Raw genomic sequence first — 12,313 nt, 5'->3', positions numbered from 1 at the left:
ACGCTGAAGCGAACAAAATACATGCTCGTGTCGTCGAGTCGATCGTTGAGTCCGATCGGAACAAACGATAGAGTAGGTGCATGACGCCCTCAAGCACTTTGAACAAACAGAAAAGGACCTAAAGACACGAATATTGATTTCTAAATCATGTGGTTAGAAAGTTGGATGTGAGATAACTACTTCACATCTACTCCGTTTTAACTAGCAAACGGAGTACATGTGACATAGCAAATCCGAATTATTAAAGCCAGAACCAATTTCCTATAAACAGAAGGAAAAAAAACGAAGCAAATAGCAGGAGAACCTAGCAAACTGACTGGAACAGGAACAGGAGGGAACGATCAATATTGACGCTATATTTATTTTGCAAATAAATTGTCCACGGGCAGAGGCAGACAAAATTAAAATAACAAGATTGACATGTGCAAAACGCAACGTCATCACCAGCATCCAATCCTACAGGCTTGATGATATTTGAATTCTTGTTTTGTTGTTCTAGTACAAAATTAGTACTACTACGATAGTACAGCAAGGAAGAAGAAACCAACTCAAGGGACCTCCCATTTTCAACCAAGCTGCAATATGATGGCATCGCTCGTACAGACTATGTTGTTGCCTACTCCGTATTATACACACCTTCATCTTGCATTAGGAGCATTCGCCAACCATTCATTGGCCTGTGGAAACACAAGACAATGTATATGTGAGGATTGACCTCCTGCAAGAAACTACTACTACTCCGTAGCAGGCAGGGAACACAACAGGTTATGACAACGATACCTCGCTGCACTACCCCTCTGCCTTCGCCTTCTTATGGACATTGCTGTGCGCCATAGAGCATTGTGCCCAGACTGCACCTCAAATATCAGCGACTGGCATCTTCCAGTAATTCCAGGTGTTGTAGTCCTCCTGGAGTCACCACCATCAGGTCAAGGTACAAAACACACTGATGAAATTCAAGTCAAGAATCAGAAAACACGACAGACAGACCTGCTCCGGTGGTGACGATAGAGGAGGGAACACCCGATTCACAAGAGCATGCAGGGACATGTATGATTTGGTATTCACCCGGCGATTCACAGCAACTTCACCCTGCACCAAACCACAAATATAAACAAACAAATGCCTTCACTTACTGGACTTTATTCACACTATGCAAATGCACATGTTTTTCATTTCTTACCTTGGGATTAATTATGAAGATCTTGCCCATGGGAATCCCAACCTTGAGGTAACTAAGCTCATCAGTATCTCTATTCCCAAATCCCGCATAGAAAGGATGCGAGTCAGGAGGAAATAGTGCTTTGATATCCTGTATGTATGCAACACTTTATTACTACATAGTTGTTATGGCGCTGCTAGAAGGAGGGCGCGAGAGGACCGGCCAGGGGCCTTTTGCCCACGGCCGGGCAAGAGGGAAGGGATTTCCTTCTTAATTCTTGCTTGATTAGATTGATACGTCTCCTCTCTTTATATAGGGAGGTTTACTTGACTTTCAAGCAAGGCTTACTTGATCCCTAAGCAAGCGACCCTTATCTCTAATTAACCCTAAAACTAACAGGCTATACCGTCAGCCCAGGCCCATACATACTCTAACACTACACCCCACCTGGACATGCAGCTTGTCCTCGAGCTGCAGCCTAACCAACTTATAACCATGACTCGACGCGACACAAACCTAACACCTAAAAACAAGCCTTTTACATCTCGGCTTGTTTTATTACTCTCAACCTGAAATGGACTGGGACACTTTATTTTGGACCCCTTAAAAAAAGTGGACACCATCCGCACGTCGAACGTGCACGTGTACAGCCACCTGGATCCCATGGACACCATCTAGACAAAAGGAGTGCATGTGTATGGCCACCTAGAAGTGGTCGCAAGAGCGACCAGCAAAGCCGCCCTCGCAGCGACCGGCGGCGGAATGCAGTGGTGCTACGCGGTGCGCTCCTGTCGGTGACACCATGCCTTCTCCCCGCCGGACGGTTGTTGGTCTGCACCGCACAGAGATAAGTGGAGGGCTTGCGATGGAGAATGACGAAGAGGGGTGCGCCCCCCCAACTGCCGATGTCGCAGACTTTTAGGTCGCTGCCCGCGGGGAAAACGGCATGCCCACTGCCCGTGGGGGAAACCGCATGCCCAAGATCCCCGACGCAGCGGACGAGATCGAGGTCCTTTGCGCAGCGAAGCGCAGCTGGGAGGAGCGGCAGCTACAGACCATGCATCCCCCGCACACGCCGACGCACTAGGAGGCCGCGCACAGCAGCCTGCAGCCTCACCGCCGCCGACACGTGGCGGGTAGTGATCCAAGCCGGAAGCGGTGACGGCGGCGGCGGGAACTTGATCTGCTGGATGGGGACGCCCTGGGGAAGCGGTAATGGCGACGGCGGGAACTTGATCTGATGGATCGGGACTCCCGCCGGCGCGGTCGATGCGGAGCCGGAGCTGACCGGCGGTGGCTGCTGCAGCGGAGCGCCGGGCGCGGCGGAGGCCGCCAGGAGCGGCGGCTGCCACTGTAGCCAGGGCGGGGCGGTGGTGGCGGTGGATGGCAGCTACAACGGCTGCTGCAGCGGCCCGGCGAACGTGGCGGGGACGCCCTGGGGCAGCGGCAGCGGCTGCTGCGGCGGAGCGCCGAGCGCGGCGGAGGCCGCCAGGAGCGGCGGCTGCCACTGCAGCCAGGGCGGGGCGGTGGATGACAGCGGCCCAGCGAGCGCGGCGGAGGCCGCTTGGTGCAGCGGCTGCCACAGCAGCCACGACGGCGCGGTGGCGGCGATGGGCGGCGCAGCCGGGTGCAGCCCGTAGGACCCGGCCAAGAACAGGCGGATCTCCTGGACCGCCTGGGTTATGTCCCGCAGCGCCCCGGACACCTCCTCCGGGGTGAGGACGGCGGGGGCGGGCGCGATGGAGAATCCCAGCAGCGGAAGAGACGGGTTGGGCGGCGGTGAAGACATGATCGAACCAAAGCTAGCTGATACCAAATTGTTATGGCGCTGCTAGAAGGAGGGAGCGAGAGGGCCGGACGGGGGCCTTTTGCCCGCTGCGGCGCAAGAGGGAAGGGATTTCCTTCTTAATTCTTGCTTGATTAGATTGATACATCTCCTCTCTTTATATAAAGAGGTTTACTTGACTCCCAAGCAAGGCTTACTTGACATCTCCTCTCTTTATATAAAGAGGTTTACTTGACTCCCAAGCAAGGCTTACTTGACCCCTAAGCAAGCGACCCTTATCTCTAATTAACCCTAAGACTAACGGGCTATACCGCTAGCCCAGGCCCATTAGACGCATTAAGTACTCTAACACTACCAAATTGGTAGGAACCGGATCCCTACCAGGGCGTGGTCTTAGGTTGTAGGGGTGGAAGGAGGGATTGCGTGGAGGAAGGCATGGTCACCGGCGCTGGGGCGCCGTTGTTGCGTGTGCGCGCGCGAGAGAGAGAGAGAGCAGGGGCGGCGGCTAGGGTCAGGTCTCCCGGCTCCCTAAGGAAGCCGAGCAAATATGATTGCTTCTTGCTTAATCCCAAAACGGGTCCTTACACGAGTTTATATAATCCTCCTAATAAGATAATTGGGCTAAGCGGTAAGCCCCTAATAACGATAAGATAAACTGGGCCACAACTAACTGGGCTAAGCCCCTAATATGCCGGTCATAACATTTCTCCCCGCCTGCACAAACAGCTCGTCCTCGAGCTGGAAAGTGGGGAAGATCAACGGTCGCCAAACACCTCCGCGTCAACTGGGGCGGGCTGGTTGCTGAGCCCGGTGGCGGCGGGGTCCTCCTCAACGTAGTCTGCAGCCTCCAGGTAGAAGAGTCGCGGGCAGATGTGGCCCGGTACGTAGGGCTCATCGCAGTTGAAGCACACCCTTGGCGGCGACGCTCGAGTTGCTCGGACGGGGTGAGCCGGCGGAACGAGCGTGCCACAGCCGCGGCGAGGGGTGCCGCGGAAGCCTGGGCAGGCCGACCCTGCGCGGGAACTTCCAGCCAGGGTGGCGGCCCAGCGGCCCGGGGCGGTGGCGCCTGCTGGGTGACCACCGCGCGACGCTCGAACGCGCGGTGTAGTACATGGCCGTCTGGAGGTCCTGTGGCCCGCGCATCTCCACGTCCACGCGGATGTGGTCCGGTAGGCCGCCGACGAAGAGCTCAGCCCGCTGCCGAGCCGAAACGCCGGGGGCGTGGCACGCCAGTGCCTGGAAGCGGTCGGCGAAGTCTTGCACTGTGGTGAGGAACGGAAGGCGCACAAGCTCCGCCAGGCGGCTCCCGCGTATAGGCGGACTGAAGCGCAAGAGGCACAAATCGCGGAAGCGCTCCCATGGTGGCATGCCGCCCTCGTCCTGTTTGAGAGCGTAGTACCACGTCTGCACGGCTCCTCGGAGATGATATGAAGCGATCCAGGTGCGGTCGGACGCGAGCGTGCGCTGTCCCCTGAAAAATTGGTCGCATTGGTTGAGCCAATTCAAGGGGTCGATGGTGCCATCATGGGTCGCGAACTCCCAACTTGGAGAATCTTGGTGGCGTCTGGACGTGGACGACGGGCGGGTGCGCCGCGTCAGCACGGAGCAGCGAGGATGACGGGGCCGAGTAGGCGGGCATCAGGGTGCCGCCCTGGAACAGGGGCCCGTCGACGCTGGTGAAGGGCTCGGCATAGCCCGATGACCCGCCAAACTGCATGGCCGGGTGCGTCGCCAGAGGGGCCAGCACGTACGGCCCGACCGAGGCCGTCGTGTATACCGGCTCAAGGGACCCAGCGAGCCAGGCCGGTAACGGAGACAGCGACGGAGAAAACCGGACCTGGTGGATGGGCACCCCCCGGGACCGTCGTCGGGATGCCCAGGGTCGCGGTCGCCGGTGGCGGCGGGTGCAGCTATTACCCCTGCTGCATGGTGGAGGCACCGGGATTCGTCGCTGGTGGCGGCTGCCACGGCAGCTGCTGCATGGCGGAGGCGCCGGGGTTTGTTGCTGGTAGCGGCTGCCACGGCAGCTGCTGCATGGCAGCTGCTGCATGGCAGCGGCGACGGGGGTCGCCGAGGATGGCGGCTGCCACGGCGGCTGCTGCTGCGGCGGCGGGGCGGTTGTGAAGGGCACAGGCGGCTGCAGCCCATAGGATCTCGCGAGGAACGTGTAGATGCCCGCGACCGCCTGGGTGAGATCCCGGATGGCAGCCGTCATCTCCTCCGGGGTGAAGACGACGGGTACGGGCGCGGCGGAGGTGACCGACACCGGCAAGAGTGGGGCGCTGGCCGTGGTGGCCATCAGGGCGGTCGTCGCGGTCGGCAGCGGGAGGGTCGGGGTGAGCGGCGACGAGGACATGATCGCACCGAAGCTATCTGATACCAAATTGGTATGGCGCTGCTAGAAGGAGGGCGCGAGAGGGCCGGCCGGGGGCCTTTTGCCCACGGCCGGGTAAGAGGGAAGGGATTTCCTTCTTAATTCTTGCTTGATTAGATTGATACATCTCCTCTTTTTATATAGAGAAGTTTACTTGACTCTCAAGCAAGGCTTATTTGACCCCTAAGCAAGCGACCCTTATCTCTAATTAACCCTAAGACTAACGGGCTATACCGCCATCCCAGGTCCATTAGGCTCATTACGTACTCTAACAATAGTTGTCTTTTCTTCTCGATTTTTATGTCTTAGGGACTAGTCAGTTACTCACCGCTAGGCATGAGATCTTGAATTCATGAGGAGCTCTTCTGATAACTGCAAAACAATGTCAAACAACGGTGGTTTCAATACACATTCACTTGGCACAGATCAAACTAAATTCAGCAGCCTCCAGATTCCTCAGCACTGTCCTCATCACTTCAGAAACTCAAACTTGGCACTAAAGAAAAAACTGTGCTATACTAGTTTTTTAATGTCTGTCCCTAGTATAAAAGGCTAGTGCTCACCTTCTCTGTACAAAGATGGAAAGAGGCCATCAGGAGATATCACGACAGGGCCGTCAGGAAGTGCTTTTCCGTCCTGAAATCCATATTGACATGTGGGTAGAATGAGATAGATCAACACTTGGCACTCTTTATTAGATAATTGGGTATTCAACATATAAAGTATTATCACCACTTGTGACTTTCGGGCACAGACAGATGAACAAAGGGTGGGAGAAATTTTTAATACCTGCTTTAGGTTGAAAAGAAACTGCCTTGTTAGGTGGGCCTGTGAAATTGAGCGCGCACTTAGAAAAAGCAGGTGATATCCATTTTCCTGTGGAAGGCCATAAGAACAAACACAATTAAAAACATTTTAGAGGCAGCTTGCTGCAAAAATTCACACAGAAAAACAAACATATGCAATTCGTCAGGCATTTGGAAAATCTTCTGTAGTTGGAGAAAAGATGATATATAATGGATCAATTGCGACTGTCTTGAGCTATATCTGGGAATGAAATATAATACTTCTGTCTTGCTGCATACCTTTATTGCAGAAAATAAATGAGCAACTCCATTTTGAGACCAATCAACACCAACCATTGGCATGAACTGACCTAGAACATCAGACCTGCATTTATAGTTACAGTTATAAATATTTGAATGTATGGAATAAGAACAAAATGCCCCTATTTTGCAGTGAACAAAATACATATTTGAATGTTTGGAATAAGAAAAAAAACGTTCATGTTCTTCCCTCCCTCTTGTAAGCAGATAGGATAAGTTCCATCAACCAAAAAACAGGACGTTATTTTTCCAAACTCTTTTACTTATATATTACCACTTTTTATTTAACACAAAATGTCGTTTTAAAACTGAAAAGGTAATAAGAAGTTAATCAAATCAAATGGAGTATTTATAAATCATTATGTTCCTGGCATTCAGGAGACGGATTCAAAAAAAATGCCAACTGGATTTGCCCAACTCACTTGGTGATAGTTCCATCAACATCTGATATGACAATGTGTGCATTCCATTCCCATAAATATATGTGAGCATCTACCTGTCGAAAAGGCGGGGAGGATGAGAAACTGCATGGGCAAATCAAGTGTGATGATGAAAGAATGGCAACTAACCTGCTGCGTCCCAAGCATAGCAGTGGAGAAGGTAAATGTCACAATGTTCCTGCCCTCTCTGAGATGAAGAGACGCAAGCTCCTCAGATGTTGGAGTGAGCGATCGCACCTTCCTCTCCATCATCTTTGCACTGGCTTTATTTCTTTCTCCATCCGACTCTCTAACAGGAATGGACAAAGTACTCGCGACTGTGCTCTCACAAACTGGCTGGATGCTGTTAATAGTCCTCGTTCTTTTGAAACTAAATGGCCAAATTCTCCAGCTGCCACCTTGTGTTGTGCTTGGCTCAACTCGCTCCACCTTTATCATACCTTGGTGTTCAAAGAGCTGTTCCTCTCTAAAAGAAACCATCCCCCGTACGACAGGTGCAGCTACATCCCAGGGAAAGTAACGGCCAGAAATCCTAACAACTAGCTTGCCATTTCTTATCAATGACTGCTCCATGGCACGGAACTTCTCTAAGGTTATCTTCTCAGCATCAAAGGTTTTGCACGCAGCATCTGCTCCCATGCCTTCAGATAACAAGTGCCTGCATAGGGATAATTCTACAAAAATGACACAGCTAGCGATTATTACACTGACACATACAATATTGCAGGCAAAAGTAAAAAATGAAACTGAATCCAGTCCCCTGAAATTGATGAATATGAGTATATCTACAAAATTCACTGCACATGCCGCAGAACAGAATTATTACTAAGAGTAAGAGATAAGCATCACATTTAATCTGCAGAACAAAATAAATATCATTAACGCCTACTATAGCGCACAGACGTATTAGCTCATATAGTAAAACAAACTCACCCACAAAAGGGTTGAACGAATCGTCTTTCAGGTCATCAGAGTGCTTGTTATCAGGCACTGGACTGTTGATGAGCTCACACAGGCCACTATTTTCTTTTGACTCACTAGTGCCTTCTAGTTCCTGCTCTGAAAAGCCAGAGTTCTTACTCTCGACTTGATCAACCCCACTATTCTCACCATTGTACAGTGAGCGACTTACTTGAAAACCATCAGAGCTTTCAAGATCGTTTATGTGAGAACAGAGATTTGGTGCAGATTTGGCCTCCAGATTACTATCACATAGATGCAACTCACTTCCAGGATTAGGAATAAGGATAATCTTAGGCCTTGACAAATCAGAATGTTTTTTTGATTCATTTCCGAGATCAGTGTCATTCCCTCCCTCTTCATCTGCATCACCATCAGCTTCATCATGCACTCCTTCACATGCTGTTTTATTAGCTATTATATCATCCAGGGTTTTTCTATCAGCAAAACTTGTAGTGCCACTAAATTGAAACTGAATTTCATCTACAAACTCACAGGACGGCACGATTGTTTCTGCTTTATCCGTTGGGGCACTATTTTCTTTTGACTGACTAGTGCCTTCTAGTTCCTGCTCTGGAAAGCCAGAGTTTTTACTCTTGACTGGATCAACCTCGCTATTCTTACCATTGTACAGTGACTGACTTACTCGAAAATTATCAGATCTTTCAAGATCGTGTATGTGAGAACGGATATTTGGTGCAGATTTGGCCTCCAGATTATTATCAGATGGATGCAACCCACTTCCAGGAATAGGAACAAGGATAATCTCGGGCCTTGAAAAATCAGGATTGTTTTCTGATTTATTTTCGAGATCAATGTCGTTTACTCCTTCACCTGCATCACCATCAGCTGCATTATGCACTCGTTCAATTGCTGCTTTATTAGCTACTATACCATCCATAGTCTTTCTGCCAGAAAAACTTGTAGTGTCACTAAATTGAAACTGAATTTCATCTACAAACTTACAGGGCGGCACAATTGTTTCTGCTTTATCCCTTGGGTCCTCAGGCACAGGCACTAATTCAACTCCCCTTGTGGAACTAGGTCTGTTCTCATTATCTTCCAAGTTGGCATTTTTTGCTTCGACTGTGCTCAAATTGGAAAAATCAGAAATAATTGGTGAAGATTCATCTTCTAATTTATTACGGCAAGCAGATAAAGACATAAGTGCTTCTGCTTCGTCCCTTGGCTCGTCAGGCACAAGCTCAATGTCAACTCCACTTGCAGAACCAGATCGGTTCTCATCATATTCTAGCTTAATATTTTCTGTGTCGACTTTGCTCAAACTGGAAAAATCAAAAACAATTGATGAAACTTCACCTTCCACTTTATTAGGGAAATCAGGTGTTTGGACAATGCACTCTCCGGGCTCGTCAGGCACAAGCTCAATGTCAACTCCACTTGTAGAACCAGATCGGTTCTCATCATATTCTAGCTTGATATTTTCTGTGTCAATTTTGCTCAAACTGGAAAAATCAAAAACAATTGATGAAACTTCACCTTCCACTTTATTAAGGAAATAAGGTGTTTGGGCAATGCACTCTCCGGGCCTGTCAGGCACAAGCTCAATGTCAACTCCACTTGCAGAACCAGATCGGTTCTCATCATATTCTAGCTTGATATTTTCTGTGTCGACTTTGCTCAAACTGGAAAAATCAAAAATAATTGATGAAACTTCACCTTCCACTTTATTAGGGACATCATGTGTTTGGGCAATGCACTCTCCGGCCACACTTTGAATTTTTGGTGGCTGATTGAAAGAAACATCATGTTCCCCATAGCATGTTTTAGTATTCACCGTGGAATCCTTTGCTACATCGTCAGAATCATTTTCATGCACATAACTCAATATATCTATACCACCAGGAGAAGCATCAGGAAATATTAGACCATGCTGACAAGCTAAATCATGAGATGAGCTGGTATTATGATCATTTGCAACAGTGTTCACAGAAATATCCATGTGATCATTGACAAGAGTACTGACAGAAATATCCTTATCAGGAAGATTAGCTTGGAAGGTTTGAGAACTAGAGTCATCAAAAACAGAAACTTCTGGAACACCCAAGTTATACAAGTCTTCTTTATTGCTAGAACTATGATTTGACAGTGACCTTTCCTTGACATCTTCCTGTTCCAATTTTCCACTGGAGACTCTGGAACACTCTTCAAACTGTAGACCATCAGCCAATGAGTTACCTTCAGCATAATGAACTTCATCAGCCAAAATATTGGACACATCATATGAGCTCTCCAGAGTCTCCGAGGTACTTATAATGACCACTTTCTCTTGGCATGCCTTATGACCACAAGCAATCGATGAACCATCATGCGTTTCACTTGATAAATATGTGATTGTGCTAAAAGTTGGTGAATTTGCTTCAGTAAAATTTTGGTTGAACTTGTCGGAATCAACAGCAACCAACTGTGAAACCACTTCACTTTTACAATCAGTAATGCCTGTTTCAATTGCATGAATTTCAAAAATACCATTGGAAAAAACCTCCGTATGCATTTCCCTTACTGTAACATCTTCAAGATTACGCTGCAACTCACCTTGAGTATCAACAGACTCATTGATACTTTTACCTGTATCCAAATCATTTGACATATATTCTGGTCCTGGCCAGTCTATAGTTGACATGATCCCATCAGTCTTATGTGCATAAATGGCAACAATCTCCTCCTCGACACTAGTGGTTTGTATACAGTGCGCCTTTTCATCTCCTGAACTCCTGCTTCCTCCATGTGGGCTACCAACAGTGCTGTTCACATTGTCACAATTAGAGCCCATTGCTTTGTCATGATCCAAGCTACAATCTGGCAATACCATTTTTGCGGTTTCCCCTTGATTACCATTGCCAGCATCTCTCAGATGACTACTGGAAGGTTCATGATCAGAACTAGGAGCTTCCGAACCATGCGAGAGATTTGTCGACCACTTTGCATCAAGGAGTTCGGCTGCAATCTCCGCACGCTCTAATGAGCACACACTATCCACAGCAGGGGCATTGTCCTTATTTGGTTTCCGTCCAAACATCCGCTCAAGTATGGTGCTCTGTCTTGAGACTGTCCTCGCAGGCATCTTCCCATCCCCAGCACTGGCCTCCATGGTTGAGATATCACAAGAAGTGCTCTTGGATTTCCTTAACTGTGCATCCTGCATCAGCACCTCCCGTTCATCCCCCAAAGATGAAGTGGACACAACAAAATCCCCTTCTGCAGTAATTGAGTCTGCATCCCTGAGAAAGTGAGCCTCACCATTGCTATCCAAGTACATGTGAAACCCGGCTTCGACACCATTCACAGCAATGTTTACCACCTTCTCCCTTGTCTTGAGAACCCCCTGGAACTTGCCAAATCGCACATACCACGGCGAGCTCTTGAAGCTGCCGTCCTGCTGCTGCACAACAACTATGTCGACCGCACCGCCAAATGGGTGGAATGGACCGGCGACACTGTACAAGACCTTTCCGACGGCATACATTTTGCCCACAATCTGGGAGCTTTTGCGCGGCACAGATCATCAGACCATGAAACACTGGAACCTCTAGCATGAGAATTCCGGGCGACCACGACCATCCATCTCAAAGAACAATCTTTTCACTCAATTAACAATCAGGAGAAATTATCAAGAATATGCACCTCCTAACCTTTATTGATTTCACCTCAAAACTCCAACCAATTCTTCAAGAAATCGGGAACTTCCCAATCCCCAAATTCGGGATTGTCCCTATCTAACTTGTGTCCCTGCTGAGAATCCGAACTTTACGACAATCCAACAAGCTAATGCCGCGGGATAAAATAAACAAACCACCTTGGCAGGATCGGAAGCGACACCGCCCAATAATACCTCTGATTTCGCCCCAGATTCGACGTATAAGAACACCCTGAAGAGATCAAATCTCCTGGGTAATCTGAACCAGAGAAACAACAAACCAAGCTCACAAATCAGAGCTCGAAAAGAAAGGATCTGTCCACGATCCAAGCAAGAACCAAGATAACCGAGGAGGCTCGACAGAACTCACACGGATTTGTGTATTAGGGATGGCTGATTAGGAAGGTTCGTTGGAAGAAATTCGAGCGGGCGTGGGAGAGTATATCCCAGGATTAAATGATGCCGGAGAAGGGATAATTCCACCCTTCACCGGCATAGGATTGTGTATCCTGATGACGTCGCCACTTACTTATTTATATTAGGGAAACGCTTTATATCAGTAGTATGATCCCACGCCTCGTGTCAGACCTCTGTCCCTCCGATGGATTTTGGAAAAAGATCCAACACCTTGGAAGCAAGCTATATAATCCTACGAAACTAGTCTACGTACGATGTCTTTTTGTCGGACAACAGTACGATCAGACTGAGATCATCTCTAAATACTAGGGCCCACAAACTGAATCATCTATGGCTATCTTTAATTGTATGGAGTGTTCGGCACGAATTTATCGTACGTATAGCAAGGTTCATAATCCTATGAACCCCCA

General features: G+C 48.9%; 1 protein-coding gene across 3 annotated transcripts; it reads right to left on the bottom strand.

Annotated features, from left to right (window-relative positions):
* Positions 1-335: 335 nt before the first annotated feature.
* On the bottom strand, positions 336-12,039 carry LOC109763026 (uncharacterized). 3 transcript variants are annotated; one of them, XM_073496534.1, is made up of 12 exons: positions 11,857-12,039; positions 7,802-11,745; positions 6,998-7,542; positions 6,851-6,924; positions 6,408-6,492; positions 6,112-6,198; positions 5,886-5,958; positions 5,651-5,694; positions 1,184-1,312; positions 991-1,092; positions 781-909; positions 336-677 (listed from the first exon to the last, which is right to left on the bottom strand). In XM_073496534.1, the coding sequence occupies exons 2-11, from the start codon at positions 11,313-11,315 to the stop codon at positions 859-861; spliced, it is 4,704 nt and encodes a 1,567-aa protein (XP_073352635.1). In that variant the 5' UTR covers positions 11,316-11,745; positions 11,857-12,039; the 3' UTR covers positions 336-677; positions 781-858. The 3 variants fall into 3 exon arrangements, with proteins under 3 accessions (XP_073352635.1, XP_073352636.1, XP_073352634.1); XM_073496535.1 differs by having other exon boundaries at positions 7,802-8,662; positions 8,795-11,996; XM_073496533.1 differs by having other exon boundaries at positions 7,802-12,013.
* Positions 12,040-12,313: the final 274 nt, after the last annotated feature.

The sequence above is a fragment of the Aegilops tauschii genome, chromosome 4 (genome assembly GCF_002575655.3).
Source record: "Aegilops tauschii subsp. strangulata cultivar AL8/78 chromosome 4, Aet v6.0, whole genome shotgun sequence".
In the NCBI taxonomy this organism is placed as follows: Eukaryota; Viridiplantae; Streptophyta; class Magnoliopsida; order Poales; family Poaceae; genus Aegilops; species Aegilops tauschii.
The sequence above is the reverse complement of the archived record's forward strand: the minus strand, read 5'-3'. Positions and strand labels throughout refer to the sequence as shown.

Coding starts and splice junctions, on each gene's coding strand:
- LOC109763026 (XM_073496534.1), bottom strand. CDS start 11,315: ATGTATGCCGTCGGAAAGGTCTTGTACAGTGTCGCCGGTCCATTCCAC. Junction 6,199..6,407: donor ATTTATTTTCTGCAATAAAG/GTATGCAGCAAG, acceptor GGCCTTCCACAG/GAAAATGGATATCACCTGCT. Junction 5,959..6,111: donor TTCTTTTCAACCTAAAGCAG/GTATTAAAAATT, acceptor TATGGATTTCAG/GACGGAAAAGCACTTCCTGA.